A 23,234-nucleotide genomic window follows, 5' to 3' on the forward strand; every position below is an offset into this window, starting at 1 on the left:
AGTGGGCGTCAGTGAGCGGGACCTTTATGTGGAGCTGAGCAGACCCTGCTGGGACATATTACAGATCAGGGTTGTGGCCACTTATGCTCCCCCATGACAGACTTATCAGTATTCCATCTACTACATGGTGGAATGCACAGATTTGATAGGATTAGTTAAATTGATGTGTCTTTAACGTGACACTTTTTGGGTTTAGCTCTACTATAACACATTACTCTCCATGTGTTTCCTTCAAATAAGTTAGGTATCCCATCATTCTGCTAGAGTGCAACTAATAGGGGACTTCTGTGACCTCTGTCACTTTTTTCTTGCTTATGTTTTGGTCTGTCCTGTTGGAATATTTCTGAGATGTAGTGGGTGGTGACTTTCTGCTCTCTTAGTAAGTTATTTGTTGACGTAGGTTTTCTGTATATAGTGGTCTCGAGGTACCCACCCCGGTTCTTCTTAACAGTAATATCAAGAAAATTCAGATTATATGTATTTGTGTTAAGAATATCAACAAATTCACGTTTATTTTCTTCACTACCATTCCATAAAATCATAATCTCTTCAATATAACAGACACAGATGTCAATCTGGTCCGTATACCGATTTCAGGGCATCGCCGAAGACCACCGTCTCCTCCCACCAGTCTATCTAGAGATTAGCATAGGTGGGAGTGCATGTGGTCCCCATGGCGGTGCCTTGAGTCTGGTGGTAGTATTTATCAAAAAGGAAATAATTCCTAGTTGGCTTGAAATCCATCCGTTTCAGGATAAATTTGTTGTGTAATTTGGCATGGGTATTGCGTGATTTCAGAAAATAGGAGACGGCCTCCATACCAGTCTCATGTAGTATGCTGTTATAAAGGCCCTCTACGTCAAGACACACTAGATGCATGTCAGGACTAACAGTGATATCCTCTAGTTTAAGCAGAACGTCTTTGGTGTGACGTAAGTGAGAGGGCAGAGATCTTACAAAGGGGTGAAGGAATTTATCCAAGTACAGCTCAACCCCCTTATAACGCTATGCTTGGGGTTCAAAGAATCACATCGCATTATAAGCGGATCGTGTTCGAAATAATGTACAATTGTGTGCATTGTGCAATAAAGTATTTAAGATACCAATAATCGTGTTGTAAAGTATTCATAAATACGAAAACTGGGAGCCACGCTTACATCGCGTTATAAGCGGATTCGCTTTGTAACGGATCGCGTTATAACGGGGTTGAGCTGTAGATGTGGAAAGATCCACTGACGGTCGTTACTATACCCCTGAAGAAGCATACCTAGTTACGTGAACCAGCGCCTGGTTTTATGAACGTCACAACGGTGGCGTCTGGTGGTGGGATGTGATGCGGAGGCAGATGGATTACATGCTGGAACTCTCAAACCTGGTTGTATAGCAATGATTTACTTCCATTCATGTTTACCTAGTGTTTGGCTGCTGATAAAGTTTAATGACTGCTACCATCTACAGTAGATCAGACATATTTGTCAATAGAGCTTCTAATGTTATGAATTGGTTATACTGATGCATGCACCTATTAGATAACGAACAACTCTGAAACACTTAGGCCTGGGACATAGTGAGTTTAAGCGTCGCTGAGGCGGGCTGAGCCGCACTGAGCAGATGCACAAAGCCCCGGCATCTGTCATCAGCGCGGCTATAGTTTCCCCCTCCGCATGTGCGCTGATACGTGCCGAGGCTGTGAAACTTGGAACAGACAGGCAGGTTTGAAATGTGCCGCTCGGGGAAGCGGAGGAGCGGTCACGTGACCGCTCCCATCCAATGGGAGCGGGGGACTAGCCCCGCCTCCCGCTCCGCCTCCTGGCACGCCTCTGCCCCGCCCCCTGAGCGCGCTCACTGCCTCGCCTGCAAGGACAGAAAAAAGCCCCAATTTTCAGCAGGCGAGGCAGAGCAAGAGTGCGCCTCAGCGAGCTTCCAATAACTATGTCCCAGGCCTTAGTCTGTCACCTGTTGTATTAACTACCGCTATGATTGTGTTCTCTTTCAATGCATCTGGATTTGTGATGCCTTGGGAATTGCCTGAATACTAATTCTGTTATAGATACGCATCAAATGTCTGCTGAACTTGTATTTGAATGGTTATACCTTTTTGTCCATTATGATCATCCCTATTTTCCTTTAAAGGTTATACTTAACCAGAAATTAAGAGAGGTAAAAGTACAATTTTATCACATGGCACAATAGTTAACTATAGTCGGTGTAGCCTCTAAACACAGCTGTATGTCCAGCCCTCACCACTGGGGTTTTAAGATTCACACACTGTAAATAAAGAACACTTGGTGTGATAGGTGTATGTATCTTAATAAAATGTTGTTATTTTTCGTTGTACCCCTGGAAGGAAGTTATAGTGACCAGTCTCTTAATTTATCCTGATATAGCCTAGGCATCATTTTGATATCAACTGTTGGTTTGTAATATTTCAGAAACTGGCTGAGTGCAGCACTTGGGGACCTTTTCCTGATCAGACTTTGTGAACTTGTCAGGAAAGCAATTTCAGAAATACTGCATGCATATCAAAATATGATATTACGTGGAGTAGAATTCAAAACGTGTGTGTTTTTAAAAAAGCATGAGCTGTTTTTGGCAGATTTTTAAGTTCTGAACTGATTAGTTTCTATACGTATTTTTGCTGCAGATTTGTTATAGTTTGTGAGACCTATTCATGGACCAACATAAGAGTTCTTCATAGATAAAAATTAAAGTGTACAAAGCTTTCTTTTGCAAGGTTACTTGCATATACCTATGTTTTTGAAAGCTCTGGACACTTCAATTTAATCCATGAAGAACTCTTATGTTGGTCCACAACTAGGTATCGAAAACTATAACAAATGTGTATTTCTCTAGGACCAATACAATTATTAGAACTCTATACATCATTGACAAATTGAAATATACAGTATTGAATTAGAGATCGAGCTGACCAAACTAACAGTTATGTTTGTTTTCACTCTGAATAACATTACCCTTATGCAAACAAATCTGTTATCTGTACATTAAACTACCTGGAAAGCATGTGTTTTCTGAAAAGTAATTATCCGTAATTAATAATCTGGAACTCTAGCAAACTGAATGTTAATAAGTGTTTAATATCTTGCATTTTTGGGGGGGATTACATTTAAACTACCCTCACTACCATTCAAGTAGAGGGCAGCAAAAGCAATGCGTTGCAGTCTCTTCTGAGAGCAAATGGGTTAATTGACTCCCAGAAGCAGTCATGCTGAAGCTAATTTCTAACAGCAGAAGAACCAGCAGGAAGAAGGAGCGCTACTGAGATCTCTGTTCATGTATCTTGGTCGCCTGATTACACTGTTATACTCTACAGTGTCAAATACTATGAATAATTCTTTAGAAAATCTGAATTATTTGAAATGGGTGTTTTATATGATTTTATTGATATGCAGCCATCTTTGGGGAACCAGAACCCCAAGCAAAGCAAAAAAATGTATACTATGATATCTAAACTGCAGTTATTCAGCTTTAGATAAAGAAATATTGTAGCAAAAGTATTTATCTACCCCACTTAGTATTTCAGGCCTGGTCCTAATTTCATAACCACTGATCCACTTCTGGACGAAGCCTCGCCAAGAATCTTCCATGTACTGTAGTTGGAGCAAAGTTTAGGAAGAGAGACTTGCAATCGATTTTTTTTTTTCCTAATTTCATCTTCCCATCTAAATTTTGGCTGTTGCCTTGCTCTTTTAGCACACCTTGGAATCCAGTCGAGTGTCCAACAATGCTCACTTCTTCTGGCAAGAAGTCCTAGCCATTTTGATACTTTCACCCTTGTGATGACGTCTTAGACCCTTTGCTTCTGAATCCATTGCTTCTTTTTCCTGTAGGTAATAACTCCCAATCTTTGTATGTATTTCTTTTGGCGGTTACCCAAGATATTCTGTACTTGGTAGTGATCCACACCATCACCCAAATATTACAATAGAGGAGAAAATGCCACCAGATCATTATATTTTAATTGATAGTTATACCATTACTACCCCACACAAGTATTGCGCCAGCTGGCGTATGCTCCAAATGGCTTTGCAATTTGATGTTACCCAAAATCCATCAATTCCTCATCCCTATACGCCACCACCTTTTTATCTCAGCACAAGGTTTAATATTCCAGCGCAGCTCACAGTATATTAATTATTTTCTACAACTTTGTGTTAGTCAATTACCTGGTTGGTTTAAAGGCACTAGCAATGCACTAATATACATTCTGTTACATTGTCTGTAATCCTCTGCTATATAATTGAGCCTTTCGTATAGCAGATATTTTATATGATAAATATAGATGAATGAGCAATAAACAGTCCAAAAAATACCAAGACACTAAATAAATGCTAACAAGGTATATTGAATCCAATACAGCATTGCAGTGAGATCATAGTACAAGACTTAAAGTTGTACTTACCCCTGCCAGGATACAGGCCGTTCTCCGCGTCTTCATTAGGTAGCAACATTAAAATAAAAAATAAAAACTAACTACTGGCCAGTTTACCCCTTAACCTTGGTTATTAACTGCTGTATTAATTAAGGGGTCAACCCTCCCTCCACCCACCCCCCTCTGCTACCCACCCGGGTGGCATAACCAACTGCCCCATCCCCCACCCCTTCTCCCATCACCACACGTACAAATGGACAAAAGCACCAGTATCCAAATATGTTTTCAAAATAAATGCACAAAATCACATTGACATAACCATACAATACATGACAGTCGACAATAAACCCATTGATTACCACGGGGCAACTACAAGCTTCACTGACCCCCTCTTCCACCAACCAAGCAAACAGCTACTGATATTTAACCCCTTCATTACCTTAACGGGTTAGGCACTAAGATAATGAAGCTGGCTGTACATTTATTTTTGTTACATTTGATCGAAATACGAGGTCTCTGGAGCTGGTACTAATGGGGGTCAGCTCTGTAGACCTCTGGCTTCAATCCGATGTAGTAAGAATACATTTTCTGCTTCATATGCACATTGCGGATCCCATGTCTCCATCCGAATCTGCAAGTTGCAGCTGTGATCTTCATTTCGAAACTACCTGAATAGCTTGATTTCTCCAAAAATGCATGTTGGAGCATGTTTTGAGCTACCGCTCTGTTACTCTGAGGGAGAGTGCTACTGATCGGGAAGAAGCAGTTTTCTAGTGAGTTTGGCAGTTTATCTGAGCTTTCTGTATAGCCACACATGTAAACTCGCTAGAAAAGTGCTCAAAACTGTATGTCACTTAGCGATGTTTCCTGAATGGGCCCCATAGTGTGAAAAATAAAGTACAACCAATCCCCAATGTATGCAGGAAATGTTAGAACATTGGTGCAAAAAACGAAATTAGTCCCCAATGAAAAAAAAGCAAAGTCTTAGAAGGTACTTGTCAGTAATAAAAGCTTGCGAGATAACAACAAATAATACTTCAAAAAGGATCTTATGAAGCTTGCAGCCTCAAAAGATACAGACCAGGTCCAGAAGAGAAATCTCCAAAGAGAAAGAAAAAGAAGCACAAGGTCCCATAGCGGGTCCTGATTTTAATGTATCAAAGGTAAAAGTATCAAACGGTCTTACAAAAAAACTAGACCGTGTGGTAACAAAGCAGTAAAATTAAACATGTAACAAAAATAGGGAAAACAGCATTGAATATAAAATATAATAATAATAAAAAAAAGTAGCAGACAGTGATTCAATTAGTAGAAGCACAGTCCATATATGCAACTGCCATTACAGAATATACATGAAATATCAGATTATCTGCGAGTCCACTCCGATAGTCGAATGTTGTAACCGACGGTAGCGTCTCCGTCACTACACGTTGGGGCAGGGGAACTTAGAATACCCCTGAAGAAGTCGTTATGCGATGAAACGCGTAGGATTTCTTTTGAAGCATTTGTTTGATCCAGGACATTTGCTGCTGTACTACCTATTCTTCCTTTTTGTGAAAGTACAGGCACATTTGTGTTCCTTTTGAACATATAACTTGATTGGTCTTATCTGTGTCAGACCTCCGGTTGTCGGCTTGTTGCTCGCACGATCTGGGAACTTGGCTATAATAGTTCATCTGCGTTCTGAGGACACACAGCAACATGCTTGACTATGCTGGCAGCTCCATAATTGTTGCGTGGATATTACTTTTACTTGTCCTTATATAATTTTTAGCATGAGTTTCGATTGAACACTCTGCTCCTATATATAAATCTATTCCATAGACTGACTCATTTCACACTGCATGGTCCAAAGCATATTTGAGAAATTGTTATGCATATAGTTTGTTCCTCTTACATCTCTTCCCCCCCCACCCCCCCCCCCCCACACTCCTTCCTTTAAAAAAAAAAAGTGTGGTGTGTGTGCGCGCGTTTTTTTGTTTTTATATATATATAAATATACTTCATACAGCTGTTTCAGATGCATTCTGATACCATCACATTTTTGTTTGTGCTGGAGGAGACTTTCTAAACTGTTTTTTTATCCGATTTTAAATCTTGAGAGAGGTTTTGTCACGGACCAAAACATCAATCCTTATTGATGAATAAGTTGAAGGACGAGTTTATTAATCTTTGAGTGTGTTGGTACCACTAGCAGATATACATGTATATGAAACACAGAGCTGAGCCAGAGAAAAACAGCCATCTAGGGAGGATGGAGAAAATATTTTGTTACCGAAAAATTGCACATAAAGATCGTTGCTCATAGATTATTTTCGTCTTATTGTTGGAAAGTTAATTAGGTGTTGTCCCTGTTGTTGTCTTATTAATAGCAATTATGCGCTAAATTTATTACATTGTGCGAGAGACCATGATTATTACTTTCACTTTCTTTGCCTGTTTGTCCGTTTTTGACCACTTTTTTTGCTGCATACACTTTATACACTTGCCATCCTGGGCTTATGTCCTCCAGGTGCTCAACACTGTCCTATAGATCAGGGGTGTGCATACTGGGGGGGGAGGCGGGCACAAGATTTTCCAGGAGGGGTGTGGTGGTTACAGAGGCTCTGCACTCTTTCCCAAGGCATTTAGATGAAATGCCGGTGGATCGCGTGAGGCCTGTGCAACTTCCCTTAGCTTGTCATTGGCGACGCTTCGCCATGGGAAAAAGGAAATTTTTATGGCGCTTGGACAGTTAATTCAAATAAATGATCTGTGAAATCAAACCCATCCAGGTGAATATCCTTGGAAATCAGCTCTGCTGTTGGGAATTCCTCAGTGCTTATTGCAGTGCCGTCGTGGATATATGAAATTGGAAACAAGAAAAAGAGAGTGCCACAATAGTGCATTATCCCTGATTATTTGCACTTTTCATTGCTGATGATATAATGGATATAAATATCCTTATGGGAGACCAAATATATGATCAAATATTTTAATAAAACTCCACATAAAAAGATTCCATTTAAAAAACAGGTTTATGTGACCAAACATGTTCAAAAAAAAAAAAAACCCACATCGTGTTGGCTAGATCAGTGGTTCCCAAACTTTTTCGGTTCAAGGCTCCCTAAGGTGTTCAGGATTTTTCCACGGCGCCCAAAGTGAAAACAAAGTTGTATATACATACCTAACAGTTGCAGTGCGCAGTTGGTATGTCTCTCACGCAGACTCTCGCTCTCTGACATGCTCACGCAGACTCTCTCTCTCTCTCTCTCTCTCTCTCTCTCTCGACCGGGCGATGGGATTTATCGAGGTGCATGGCCGCGCAGGGGGCCCAGGCCCCCTGACTACAGGGCCCGGGACGCCAGTACCCCCTGCCGCCAACAGAAATCGTGGGCCCCGGGACAAACATTTTAAGCAGGCCCCCACCCAGTGTCAGCAGTATTGCTATATTGGTATATATATATATATATATTGGGTTTTTTTTGTATGCATTTGGGGGGTGGGGATTTTTTTTGTATATCTAACTATATATTTCTGAATTTGTATGTATGTATGTATGTTTCCCTGGTGTGTTCCCTGTCCCTAGCGGCAATCTCATTGGTCCCTTGGCCCGCCTGCCCCCGCACACCTCTCATTGGCCTCACACACTCACACCACTGCTTCAGGCCCCCTTGGCCCGCGCCCGCACACCTCTCATTGGCCTCACACACTCACACCACTGCTTCAGGCCCCCTTGCAGCTCACCTTCCCCCCCCTCCTGGTGGCCGTCACTCTCCCCCGTCACCCGGACCGCAGCTCACCTTTCCCCCCCCCCCCCCCGGACAGGCCCCGCACCTTCCCCCCTCCCGGTGGCCGTCACTCTCCCCCGTCACACGGACAGGCCCTGCACCTTCCCTGCTGCACGTTTCCCGACAGCTCGCGCTCACAGGTGCAGAGAGGGGGCGCGTGCGCAGCGCTCCCCGGACGGGAGGAGGGAGAGCAGAGAAGGGCCAGGCGCGCGACAATCGGAGGAGCGCGGGAGAGAGGAGCGGTGCTGTGAGTCCTGGCAGAGGTGAGGGGGCTTTGTGTGTGTGTGCGTGGGGAGAGGGGGGGACAGTGTGTGTGGGACACCGTGTGTGTGGGGGGGAGGGACAGTGTGTGTGGGGGAGGGGGGGACAGTGTGTGTGTGGGGGAGGGGGGTACAGTGTGTGGGGGGGGGAGAGGGGGGGACAGTGTGTGTGGGACACTGTGTGTGTGGGGGGAGGGACAGTGTGTGGGGGAGGGGGGGACAGTGTGTGTGTGGGGGGGGGCAGTGTGTGTGGGGGGGGAGGGGGGGACAGGGTGTGTGTGTGAGGGGGGGGACAGTGTGTGGGGGAGGGGGGACAGTGTGACTCCCGGGCAACGCCGGGTCTCTCAGCTAGTATATATATATACATACATACATACATACATACAATCACACCCCCCCCCAATACATATATAAAAATGACCCCAACACCCCCAATACATATATAAAAATTACCCCAACACCCCCGATACATATATTTACCTTGGGGATGATGGTCAGACCGGTGGCTTGCGGGGGGGAGGGGGTTGGGCGGGCGTGCCGGTGGTGTGTGGGGCCGATGCGGGGGGGGGGGGGGGGGTATGGCTGAACGACCCGGTCCCTGCACGGGGGAGGTCAGTGCTGCGGGGGGCCTGTGCCACGTGGGGGGAGAGCCGGTGTGCTGCGGGGGGAGGGTGTGAGGCTGCAGAGGTTTTTTTTCAGAGGTGTTTTTTTTTTTTTTTAAAGTAACCAGCAGCCCTTGTTCCCTGCTGCTGGCTGCCCTGATCGCGGTGCCCCTCTGCGCCCCTCTGCGCCGCGGCGCACAGTTTGGGAAACACTGGGCTAGATAATCTTTTCCACGTCAATGTGTAAAATTGGAAATCTACTTAATAGAAGCAGTGTTCACGTACATGCAGCGTGCGGAGGCAGGAGGGGATGCACGAGAAATCAGTTAAAACTGATTAAAACTGATTTGACGCGCGACAGGGCGGTCACGTGAGCGGTTCGCCCAATGAGGGCGAATTAGCTCCGTAACGTTATTGGGAACGCCCCCCACGGCCCGAGTACTATGGCCACGGAAAACACCCACTTTCCCTCAGCGCGTCTCCGCACGGGCTGCGGCACTATGTCCGCAGCCTTAGCTAGGACACAAGCCTAGTACTAGGAAGTCTTGGTGTGTTCCCATGATCTTTAGGTTCCCATGTCTTTTTTACCATCCATGAATAGGAGTTTCAATGTATCCATCTATATCATATCACAGTGTTGCAAATTTAATATCCGCTACATTTCTGATGCGATTGTTACATACAAATATACACTCGGTAAGTGGTGCAATTACTTTATTTTATGTATATTATATTCCATCTATCCCTTCGAAATGCACTTAAATTTGAGTGTATCCTTTTTTGAACAAAAAATCTTTTTGGATTAATATCTTTTCGATTAATATGTGGACACTGATTAACTCATTGATGGCCCAATCACAGAAGAGAAATCGTTAAGAACAATTAGGGCTCTAACTGTTAAACTTTAAATAGCAGTCAATAACTGACATCTTACAGCACTCCTGAGGAAGAAACACTCCTGTCTTGAAACGCGTAGTGTTAACATGACATTAGCCTCGGGGATCCCGCAGCAGAGAATAGTGACGTCACTCGGAGAGGCCGGCGAACACGACCAGAGAGGTGAAGCCGAGCAGCTGATTCAGCATGTCTGAAGCACTATGAATATCCGAGCTGGGGATCCACAACACACCAAAACTTCCTAGTACTAGGCTTGTGTCCTAGCTAATTCTAGTAAGTACATTTCCAGTTTTACACATTGACGTATAAAAGAAGATCTAGCCAACACGATTTGTTTATTTTTATTTTTTTAAACTTTGTCTGGTCACATAAACCTTTTTTTTATATGGAATCTTTTTATGTGGAGTTTTATTAAAATATTTGTGATCATATATTTGGTCTCCCATAAGGATATTTATATCCATCATGTAATCAGCAATGAAAAGTGCAAATCATCAGGAATAATGCACTATTGTGGCACTCTCTTTTTCTTGTTTCCAATTTCATATATCCACGACAGCACTGCAATAAGCACTGAGGAATTCCCAACAGCAGAGCTGATTTCCAAGGATATTCACCAGGATAGGTTTAATTTCACAGATCATTTGTTATTTGAATTAACTGTCCAAGTGCCATAAAAGTTCCTTTTTTTACAAGTTTCCTACACTGGTTTCCCAAGAAAACCAGCCAGACTGTTTAGGCAGCTTATGTACTCAAGTTGGATTGGCCAATTTAACTGTTTGTTCTATCACATTGGAGTGTGCACATATATGCAATATTTGAACAATCGCAGGCACCAAAAATCAACACTTACACTAATTTTCACCCAATCACCCCTGCTATAGATGATAGGCTAAATAAATGTTATTGCTCCTGGCAGACATCCCTTTTGCATTCTTTTAGAGTGTTTGGTTTCTTTTCGCTTATGTCTTCCCTTTCTACTCTACACTTACCAAAATGTTTTTCACTGCAATGTACATTCTGTGGTGGTAGGTTGAACTCCAAGAGTGTTTTGTCTTGTTTTTGAAATGTACTAACAATCAGGTTACAATAAGTATGGGGAATACAGTACAACCTTAGCAGTGTGTGTGTGTGTGTGTGTGCACACAGCCGCACAAAATTAGCCCCGATCCATGCCCCCCCCACCCGCTCGTGCTTGCAAAATTATGCAGGACATCCTGTGCTCATGCTTGGAGAGTTGGTAATGTCACCGCTATCAGCGGCAGCGTGGGCGCAGCCTAATTTTGCAAGCCCCAGCTGTTGAAATAAGTATTTAGACATATTTTTATTTACATTGTATACCGTTTAATAAAGGTTTTTTTTTTTTTTTTTTTATGTGATTGATTACAATAGGCAGGGGGGGCCCGAGAAATTTCATGGATGAAAAGGGGGGCTCGACATAAAGTTTGCTCACCCCTGGTGTAGAGTATGCAACAGTATACTGGAAGAAAACTGAGATACTAGGTGACAAAAGTCTGTGGGCAAACCAGATTGTTAAACCCACAAACAATCCTAATATATCTTTATCTATATCCCATCAGAGTCCTTCCACCAGTGATAATGTATAGCTCAGATTCTGATATAGAGCTAATGGGTTCTAAGTGTCCACCCACATGAACAAATCTCACAGCAGAGGTGTGTGTGTAGTGCTGGTATACAGATTTCGCTATTGTAACTCTGTCAGCAAAGAACAAGCATACATGTCAATGTCCGACAGCATAACAACTGTTGCCACTTACAGCAACTCTAACAGAGATAGGGGTCTCTTTATTTGGGCACTTAGTTTGTGTTCATTTTACAAACACTATACTCACTGAGGACTTGACTCAGCGCTAGATGTTAGGTTTTAATCAGAGTTTTGTTTTCTAAGAATAAGGTTATAATAAAATGTATTTTACAAAAATAGTGGAGTAGAGTGCATCAAAGGGGATCTTCCTCTCTACATAAACACATTTATTCCTCATCCCAGATAGCACCACTCCAGAAAGTATAAATCTTCAGCTGAGCAGGATCCCACCCCCCTTTTCCCCTCCCAATTAATCTACAAGGATACAGCCAATTTGTACCCTGCCAGTGACCTGCTGGCATCTCTTGCTAGAAATTCGTGTTCACTTTGACAGTTGATATACTTTCATTAGGGGTTTACTAACCATAACTTGACAGTGAAGTAAATAACAGAAAATAACTTTCATTTCCAACTTCCCCAAATTGTCCCCTGGTTTTTTTTTTTTTTTTTTTCCTGAGTTAAATATATTGGGTAGTCGCTGTATAAGAAAATTACTGTGTAGCCTGCTCATGAAGTGCTTTAATTTACTTCCTACATTTATTTGGTTTAGGATTCTCAGCTATACCAGTGTTTCCATTATTGGTAACATTCTTTTGTTATGTTCTGACTTGCTAATAATGAGATTGTGGGTCTCTGCGGAACACCTTTTTCGATCTGTTGCACCCTTCTGGAAATGAATTGCAAATGTAATATGTTTGCCAGTGCAGTTCTCATAAAAGCTATTATTGCTGCAGTTTTTCACCCTTGGCTAACTGTAGGTATTTGTTTTGGGTGGGAAATTGGTTTTGAACAAATGAAACATTGCAAAATGTTGCATTTTAAGTGAATTTCAGCACTCAAATAGCTCACGTAAAGGTCAGGAAAACATCATGTTGTGCTTCAGCCCATCTGCTGCTTCATATCGATTCATCGTCTTGATTTTCAATTGTAGGAATGTAAAATAGAAAGTGTGAGAAAGCAGAGAAACATAGTGAGAATGTAGTTACCAAATGAGCCTACTGTTTTTTTATATTTAAATGGGGCTGATGGTTACTGTTTCCATGTTGAAGACTCCAGTACAGAGCAAGTATAAATAACAGTGGCGCTACTTATTGTATAGTCTCCCCCCTTTTTTTATTATTATTATTTTTTTTTACTGGTTGAGACATTAACACTACTTTTTTTTTCTTTTTATGGTTATGAAGCAGGTGGTCCCTGGAGAAGAACAGCTCTGGGACCCTCTGGTTCCTGATACCTCTTTAGCTGCTGCCAGTTACTTCTTGGTTCTTTTTAAATCTTTCCAGCATGCAGACCAATAGAAAGCTGCAAGAGCGGAAGTTGCCACTTCCTATTGCGCCCCGGGACACAAACCACCTCCATTTTGTTTCTCCTGCAGGGGATGGTACTGGGAGCACCTCCTGCTTCTCAGAGTAGGCATAGCTAAAGTAGGGAAAAATACACCTTTTTAAAGGGTGTGTAGTTGCTTTGTAGTAGTGAATTGCAGAAAGCGGCTCCAAGTTCCCAACCTGAGGAGTCTCCTGCATTACAGAAGAATTGCTACAGGGGCTTTTCCTGATGCCTTTCTAGTTCCCTTGATAGAAAAAGGGGGGGGGGGGGGGGGGGAATTATATTACACTAATATTTCTATTTGCCAAACAACAAATGTGATTTAGTTGATACTTTCATTGACCTGCTGCAGTTTAAAAGGATGCAATGTTTTGGGGATCATTTCGGTTGTAGGATGTACAGTAGTTGACTGACAGATTTACATGTTTTTATTTGTTTCTAAAAGCTGATAAACATACAGTATCAGTAGTGATTTATATTCATTGACCGATTTTCCATCTTCAGCTTCTCATACTTTTTGGGAAGTTGGTTAAATCACTATAGTTTTCTGACACTTTTTTTTTTTCAGGACTTACTTAAAACTACAATGTGTACCCCATTGCATACACGCCCACTTTATTTTTAATGTATTTATTGTTTTACTGGCTAACATTGACTTCTCCTTTCTCGCCCCTCTTTCCTCCTCCCACCCCACACCTCCACTAATGTATCTAAAGAGAAGATATTAGGGATTTTTATAAGTCCATTACTTTTAGTTGTGCTATGGTAATGTCCATACATTTTTACTTCTATGTTTATGACAAAATATAATTCCATTGATAACAAAACCAGAAAAATAAATTGTTAGGAGCCAAATTTTCAGGAAAAAAACCCAAACCATAGGTGATGTAAATAAAAGATCAAATTTCTGTTCCAACTTGTTTTCAGGGATATCTGCACTCTTTAGCATTAATCTGATCATGTGAATATTTTTGGGAACTAGTGGAATTTCTTGCTCTTTGGTATGCAGTCTGCTTTGGCTTCAGGGACATCCTCTGCTTATCAGACTATATAGAAGTCTCTCTCTTCCTATACATTTTAAAAGCATGCAGTGACTTTTCTGCTTCTCGTAACAATATGACTGCAGTTTGATGCGTGCAGGCAGTAACCTATTTACCTAATTTTATAAAGGTTGCAAAGATCGTATTTCTAGTGTAACAACCATAATCAATGGCAGTGTGAATCTTGTTTTGGAGGTTATCTTAGTAAACACATCATTTTGTTCATCCCAGTGAGTGCACCCCTCTTAATATTCTGTGTTCTGAAGCAGGGGCGTCCTTTGTCACACTTTTATATAATCCGTGTTACAGAGACCATATTTTTGTGTCAATCAAGGTTTTTGTTGTGAATGCACGTCAACATGGCTAACAGACTCGACCTTGAATCATGAATGCAGTTTCAATCATTTACTTTTCAGCTTGAATGATCCTTTTTGCATCATAAGTTTGAAGAGATAATGTACTTCTCTTTCCTTGACAGTCTGACTTGTAGATAAATGTGTCTCCACAACTTTCTGCTACCCGTTTGTCTGTGAAAACAGAGGACATACAGGATTCATCTGCCAATTGACCTCCGAGGTTGAAGATGACCATGACTGACTGAATGCACCACAGCAGCATGGCGACCTGGTTCAACCTAGTTTGGGGTTTTGATTTATGCCCTAGCAAGTGATCTGAATTTAAGAATGTGTGCTTGTATGCGTACAGAGTAGTTAAATATACCAGTGTTCTGGCTATTTGTTATATTTTGGATTGTGTTGGTACCAGGAGCTAGAGGTGTATGCAGACTACCTCACCTGCTGTCTCTACGTCTCACAACATACCACAGATTGTAAGCTCACTGGGGCAGGGATTTCCTTTCCTATTGTCTTATTTTGTTTCTTGCACTTATTGAATTATAATTCCCTGTATTGTGTGATCTCTTGTGGAAAGTGCTGAGTACACTGTTGGTGCTATATAAATAAAGATTACATACATCATATTATTGTAGTTTTTCATACAAAAAAATAAATATACATGCATATATACATGCGCATGCATACATACAGCTGAGCCCGTTATAATGCGGTCCTCGGGGTCCACCCGATACGACCGTGTTATAACTGGGATCGTGATAATATTTTTTTTTAAATGGCCGCCTCGATCAGGGATTCCATGTCCGCCGGAAGGGAAGAGCTGGGATAACTCCCAGCTTTCCCTGAAGCCGGCGTCGCAGCGGCCCCCCACGCAGCACTTACCCGGCATCTGCAGCAGCTGATTTGTGTCCTGTACAGAGAAGCCGAGAAGCTGTGAGTCTGCTAGAGGGAGGGGGGGGGAGAGGAATCTAACAGAGTCTGCGCCAGGATGTCGGCTGTGTGTGCGAGTCCCCGGCCAGGAACCAGCTCCCTTCTCTCCTCTCTCCCCCCCACCCCCCCAGCGGAGGTACAGGCAAGGAACCAGCTCCCTTCTCTCCTCCCCCCCCCCCCCCCCCAGCAGAGGTACAGGCCAGGAACCAGCTCTGTTCTCTGCTCTCCTCCCCTCCCAGTGGAGGTACAGACCAGCTCCCTTCTCTCCACCCCACCCTCCCCCCATCCAGCAGAGGTACAGGCCAGGAACCAGCTCCCTTCTCTCCACCCCACCCTCACCCCATCCAGTGGAGGTACAGGCCAGGAACCAGCTCCCTTCTCTCCTCCCCCCCCCCCCTTGCGGAGGTACAGGGAGGGAGGGGGGAAAGGTGTGTGTGTGTGTGTGTGTGTGAAGGGGGGGATGTGATGTGCAGACGGGGGGGGGAGAGGGGGAATTTGTCAGTCTGTCCGTTAGCAATAAAGCTTCATTTATTTATTTTTTTTAGCTTTTAAAAAACGGGCGCAACGCTCACACTGTGTTATATGCGGATCCGCATTGTAGCGGATCGCGCTATAACAGGGTTGAGCTGTATTTCTGAAATGCAGAAAATCCGGAACGGAAAAAACAGAGCACAGCAGAAAAAATGGAGGGGCTTCAATGTTGAAACTAAACTAAAATCGATTTATTCAGTAGGTGACAGCATGGCATGCATATACAGCAGCGGCAGCTCTTATTCGAGCAAATGCCGCTGGCTGTATGAGGCTGGGAAGCGGGTAGCCGCGGCGCGTGGCGGCGCACTGTGACGTCACAGTCACAAGCGCGCCCGGCTTCCCCGGCTTCCCCAGGCTTCCCCGACACCCCTGGAGTTCAAATCTAGGTAAGCGGGGGTGCGGGGAAGCAGAGGGGGAGAGTAGAAGCCGGGTTCGGGGTGTCTTTGGGGGGGTAATTGGCGCGCGATGTGGAGGGGGGGTGCGTGGGGGAAACGCGGCGGCGCGCGTTTTTGACTGGCGGCAGCTGGGGTAGATCCCGGCATGCCGCCGGCATTTACTTTAATAAAGTATGTCGCTACTGTAGTAAATAACTTGTGTTTCACGCTTTTCCCAGCGCTTCATCAGAGTGTATATATGTATACTTCTGAAATGCCAGCTGTTCTTTCGGTAACCCTATTCTACGACAGTATTCTATATTTGTAATACACGAATAATAATACATTTCTAATTGTTTCAGATTTGTAGGGTTCGTATCGTAAGGTTTCAGAGGCATAATTGTGTGTGTACTGTTAATTGGTTACCTGTAAATCATGCTCCTGGTGGTCCTCTTGAAAATAAACTCTCAACGCACATATTGCAGTTACATATAGGTTTGCACACTTCCATTTCACAACACCTTACACACCCTCTCTACTCTGTTTTTACACCCTCCTTTCTCTTCCCCCCCCCCCTCCACTGACCTGATTGGCAATCAGGACCTGCAGCCGATGAAAACGGCCTGCTCCCAGCCTCCACTGCAACCCCCCCAAAAAAGCCACCCTAGGCGACCGCATAGGTCACCTAGTGGTTGCACTGGACCTGAATTACGCAGTTAGTTGCACAGGAGTTAGTTACAATTTGAAACTTTTCCACCCAACAGAAATTATAAATCATTTTGCTTAACATTTCAATAACTATTTTTTTTTTACCATACAGCTTGGTCTGTCCAGCGATAAGCTCTCAACACTGCAGATGCCTCTCGTAAATCTTGATCTCGATATTACACAAAATGGTGATATTAAACCAGTCTCGATTGAAATGAATAAAGAAGAACTACAGAACCTTATAAATTCCTTGGAGGCAGCGAACAAGGTATGTACAATATTGGTCTGTTACTTTAATTTCTTTTCGCATTATCAACACTTAAGGGATAATTTCAAAGCTCTGATAATGGCGTTTGGTTGGCATTAACTGCCATTGGCCTGAATGGCACGTAATGCCGATTGTGCATTTCACCCATTGTCAGAATTCTGTGAATCCCCCTTTAAACTATTTGATGATGGAATCACAGGCTCTTGCCAAGAAGGTGGCACCAGATGTGTACTTGCAGCATCTGATTTTGAAGCGAAAGTGAGGCCGCATTTTGATGCACTTTTATTCCATTAAGTATTTTCACGTGCCTGATGTCCCAAAATAATTTAAGAGACTATGAACCACTAATGTATTTAGTTTATGGGGCAGTCTAGACACTTCATTTACTTTTAATGCCCAAATAGCACGTTATAAGCTCCTATCTAAAACAATAAATTAAAGCACCTAAAATTTTACATAGTGCATTAAACCCTATCTACATTAGTAGTGATGGGTCATGAGTCAAGTGGCTCCCTCAAATTGTTTCTTCAATGATGCTGTGTCCTGTCTTCTAGCTTCATGACTGTCTTCAGTCACACCAACCTCTTTCTAACTTTCTACTCTCCCTTTCCTTTTAAATTACGAAGATCTGTGGAGCAGAGCCCTTTTTACCTACTGTACCAGTGTATGTTAATGTTGGTTTTATTGATATTTTCTTCCCACCCGCTTTGTACTGTGTTTGTTTTTGTAAATGAATGATCATGATATAGAAACATAATTAACTTTATGAAATGATTTTGATCTCAGTGGGACTAAAATTGCCTATATACAGTAGAGCAGACCGTGATCAGAGGTAGCAGTAAAGTCCTCAAAAGGTGTTGGTTTAGCCAACCCTGTGTAATGCACAGAGACAGGAAATAAGCACTCTATTGCTATTTTATTTTCCCCATTGTTTCACATGAGCCACCACCACTAATTTAATTGCAGAGGCTCTACCGAAATAGTTATTTGACTATTGTAGAGGATTCTTGAGCTGTCCTGCTCGGGGCTTATTGTGTTTTATAGCCAGATTCCGATTTTAAAGTGGCTTTGAGGATAAAGTAGTTAATAATTTTATTTTCAGTAATCCTTTTGTCTCCCGATTACCTGATTTGCTATTGTAGCTGTCTGAAGAAAAATAATTCTCAAAACGTTTTTACTAGAACAACATACAGTATTTGTTTCTTAAACTGCATTTTAAATGTCATACTGGCAAAAGTCTCCTTTTCAACTTGAACTTTTTTGGCCTGTCCCTCTCTTGCTTTGCAACTTCCTTCACTTATTTTTTTTATAACACAAATAAAATTATCACTGTTTTCATGAAGGGCGCTCCCTTTAATAAAACTTGCTTTTAAAAATTATGGGTGATAGGGGAGCCCCTGCTGCGGCCACAATAAAGTATCTGTGAACGGTGCTCTGGGTATATATTCAATACTAGAGGATAGAGAGAGAGAACCCAAATTAGCACCCAGGTTCACCCTCTGGTGATAAGTGAATGAGTTAAAACATAAACTTTATTAATACCAACATATAAAATAATGGGTGTTAAAACAACGTGCTGCAGGTAAGTAGATCCATAGTACTGACAGCCGTATAGGTTCAGGATCACAAATAGTTGTGTGTGTTTGGTGTGTTTGGAATCACGAAACACACACAACTATTTGTGATCCTGAACCTATACGGCTGTCAGTACTATGGATCTACTTACCTGCAGCACGTTGTTTTAACACCCATTATTTTATATGTTGGTATTAATAAGGTTTATGTTTTAACTCATTCACTTATCACCAGAGGGTGAACCTGGGTGCTAATTTGGGTTCTCTCTCTCTATCCTCTAGTTTTAAAAATTATGGAAATATTGACATGCTTCGTTTGTGTTTATTTCCTATTCTGAATGTCTCTCGCTTCTTGGCAGGTTGTTCTACAATTGAAATGATTAGAAATGGAAATGGTGAAGAGAACATCTCCAACTTAACTTTTCGGTGAAGATTTGAAACAAAACTTAAAAGAAGGGGTTATTACATCTCAACTAAAATACATTAAATGATCATTTATGGTGCTTGTACTACAGGATATAGTCCGACGGCCACCATATGTATAGAGTGGCAATAACCTATAACTTTTCAGTACATTTTTTGTTTGAGCTTAGAGGGAGGGAAACTCCAAATACACTTTTGTAATAGTCTACATAATCAAGTACAAAATGTCTTGTATTTGATCCATCGGTATTTAAACACTTATTCATACAGTATCAGCATTTTTTTTGGCTACCTTTTTTTAATTGCAAAACTAATATATATATATATATATATATATATATATATATATATATATATATATATTTACCATTTTGATTAGTGTAATGCTAGTTCATGCAAATTAAATTTATTAAAGCTTATATTGTATAAAGCTTAATGTTTTCGCGTGTTTAGCAACCACACATTGCTATTGTGTTGCTTGTAGCTATTAACAAGATATTCATGAATATTCGATACAGGAAATTAATGATCTGTAATGGGTACTGATCTAAATTGTCAGTTTTCTTAAGGCCAAGTACAGATGTCTTAAACTGTGCTAGTAGAATTGTGATAGTGTTGACTGAATGTTAACCTTTCAAATATTTCCATACAGTATATTTTAATTAAATATATTTAAAATTCAGAACTGTTGCATCTACTGCATATTTTCTATTGTTTTGACACTGAATAAAAATAGATTTGGTAAATAAAAAATAATGTGCTTTGAAAAGGGAAAAACCTCAGCAGAAGTTAAGAGGAAACAGCGATCTCACCTGTCCGGTTAAATATTTCAATTGTAATGAAATTGACATCTGCAGTAACATTTCTGCCAAATACACGTGTAGAAAATAGATGGTGGTATTTACCTTTTATTTACAATATGCTTCTTGTACAAAAATGTGGCCATGTAACCTGATATGATTTTGCATTTGAACTTTTCATGAGCGCATTCATGCATACTTTTTTTTTTAAATAAAGTTTTTACCTCAAAAAGAGCTGATGTATGTATACAAGTTCAGGGCTGTAGAAGCCTACTCCATCAGACGTCCACGTCACTACATAGTACTGTAGTGAGGGTCAAACTTTCTGTGGTACCCAGCAGTCCTTAAAAAGGACATTGTAGACGTAGTGGGTAGTAAGAGCGCTCAAGCACAGGGCAAGTGTAATGTTAATGTCCAGACAATAGAAGAAAGGGTGAAGCCATAATTGATATGAGTGTATCCATGTTATTGCTTCACTGACAAATAATCCCTGAAAACAGGTGATATGCAAAAATGTCACACACCATCTATTTCATTGGGAATGCCAAATTCAATAGAATTAAGGTACTCCCAATCACCCACTTCTGGGACTGGAAAGGACGTGCAGCTGCCGAGATTGAAGTCCAGAGGAAAAAAAGGGAGTAGTGCACAGCCAAAAGACAAGAAGGGTCCAAACAATGCAAAAAAAATGAATGTATTAGAAGTTCTTAACACAAGGTACAAAAATCTCCTACGCATTTCGTACATGTGTACTTTATCAAGGAGAAAAAAAGGACATTGCCTGTTTTTTAGTCTGACTATCACTATCAGCCTGCTGAAGATGGTCCTTTTAGTTTAGATCTTTCAAGATTGAGGCAGGTATCTTTGTTTCAATAATCGTTTATTCTTCAGAGACAGAAAGCATGTTACAGGCATAGAGGTTCAGAGTGGAGAACTATCAGCATGATTTATATTTCATAGTTCTGTTATATATAGGTCTAGGCAAAGCCTTTACACCTTTATTTTACACTACCAGCTAAACCAGGGGTTCTTAACCTTTTGTACCATAAGGGACTAACAAGGTCCACAATCGCTCCATACCAATAATTTGATATATGACATACCGGTACCATTTCAATATTTTTATTTCATATGCCAGCAAAGGGAATAAGGACATACTCGACATAGGTACAAAGCAAAAATACCAGTACAGGTAGTCCTCACTATCCGCATTATCCGTCCAACAGATTATCTGACACCAGATAATGCATTCTGCTGAACGCATTATCCAACAGTCACCGCTGTGGATCAACATTGGATCCGCAATCTGACAGCGGATTGTGGGGTGGATTCCGGCGGATAACCGAGGGCCGATTTTTCAAATGCAAAGAAATTTCTTCCAAAATAGGTGCAGATAAAGATTTTTTTTTCCAGGTCTGAGATTAAAAGATTTTCTAGAGTCGGGAATTTTCTAGGCGTCTTTTTCCACAATGCCAACTTCTGCAGAAAGCCGGACATTTTTTCACTGGCCTCCATAATTGTAACCTCTGGCCCTTGAATTAAAGTGTTCAAGTCGTTCAGATGAGAAAATATATCGACCAAGTATGCCAAGGAAAGAATGAAATCCCAGTGTTTGTAACAAGGATGTTAATATCTTAGCGCACTCATTTATCTGTTGCACATATGTAATTTAATATGCTCAGTCCTCTAATTGATTTAACTTTAGTATCTGCTACCGTCAGCCTAGGAGTGTTAGCTCTGGGGGTGAGAAGATGACCATGAACGCTATAAAGGGTAAATCTACGGCTGTCCAAATAACAAAATTAAGTTGGTGGATAAAAAAAGTAAGCTTGTACAGACACAATTTGTGCAGAGGTATACAAGAAAAGAACCAGCTGTCCATTATGACCTAGAATACAGTATATTTACAGTCCATAAACTACAAAAGTGCCGCAAAATAGCTTGATATGTTTTTATGTTTTATAAACATATTTTATTGAAGTCAAATGAGATATTTAGTGTATGATATGAATCACTTATTACTGCAGGTGGTTGCCCACTCGTGGAGAAATACACACAGGGTTAATTGCCCTATCAAACATGAGTACTAGATTACCAAGTAATTGGGATCGTGTGTATTTATAAGGGAGCACGCACGCCTGAACAGTATCCCTGATGAAGCCACTTGCTGGTGAAAAGCGTAGGAGGAGCCATCAGAGGAACTCAGCACTGAGCAGACTCTGTATTGCCAGCCCACTACAGACACAAGCCTGCACCCTAGGGGATCTTCCGCTGATGACACAGTGATGCGTCACTTCCGGCGTCTGACGTAACATCCGGGTTGACCAAGGAGAGGGGAAGAGCCAGGAGAAGCTCTCAACTGAGGGAAACCCCCAGCGGACGGACACTCCGGCCACAGCAGCAAGAATTGGTGGATAACATCGCCCCCCTCCCCGCCTCGACTGAAGGACCCAAGGGACTATAAGAAGGGAGAAGTTTAATCCGCACAGAAGGCAGACCAGCAGCAGTCCATCTCATAAGGCAATATCTTTGTTTTTAATTAATTTAATTCATTGATGCTATATTATTGTTTTAAATATATAAAGAAATGTTTTTTTTGCTATGTTGCACCCCTCTCTTTTCTTTTGCGGTACTACTTGGCTTTCAAACTTATCAGCAAGATTGCTTTCTCCCAAAGGAGAAGTGTGATTTCTAGACGTAGCTCCAGGACCCGATTGAGCATGCGACCACGTGAAAGCCAATGAACTTCAGCGTGGTACAGCAATATGTCATATTTTGCACCTAATTCCTGGCAGAAAAGCTTGAAGTGATGGTGATTCATAGCTCGGGACCTGATGAAGATGACTGCTTGCACTGCAACTGCCATGGCAGATTTCAAATTTGGTGGAAGATTTCTTTGAGCATTTCACAGTGATGTGTGTTGAAGTTGCATTGGAGGATAAAATGGCATATTAAATCAAGTTTGCTAAGGTGGGCTTGGGGTGCCGTCCCATATACTATGTCCTCATAGTCTATAATTGGCATTAGCATCTGCTGTGAGATACGCTTCCTGACTAGCAGACTTAGAGAGGATTTGTTCCTGTAAAGTACACCTAGTTTGGCATAGGTTTTGGATGTCAGGGTATCAATGTGCATCCTAAATGTTAAATGTGAGAAACCATAG

General features: G+C 41.8%; 1 protein-coding gene across 1 annotated transcript in view; it reads left to right on the forward strand.

Moving 5' to 3' along the window:
- COMMD8 (COMM domain containing 8) overlaps positions 1-20,161 on the forward strand; it is a 28,146-nt gene extending 7,985 nt beyond the window's left edge. Inside the window, exons 4-5 of the mRNA XM_075566989.1 lie at positions 17,119-17,274; positions 19,208-20,161. Coding sequence (XP_075423104.1) covers positions 17,119-17,274; positions 19,208-19,228 — 177 coding nt within the window. The 3' untranslated portion in view covers positions 19,229-20,161. The remainder of the gene's footprint in view (positions 1-17,118; positions 17,275-19,207) is intronic.
- The last annotated feature ends 3,073 nt before the right edge of the window (positions 20,162-23,234 follow it).

This window comes from Ascaphus truei, chromosome 1 (assembly GCF_040206685.1).
Source record: "Ascaphus truei isolate aAscTru1 chromosome 1, aAscTru1.hap1, whole genome shotgun sequence".
Lineage (NCBI taxonomy): Eukaryota > Metazoa > Chordata > Amphibia > Anura > Ascaphidae > Ascaphus > Ascaphus truei.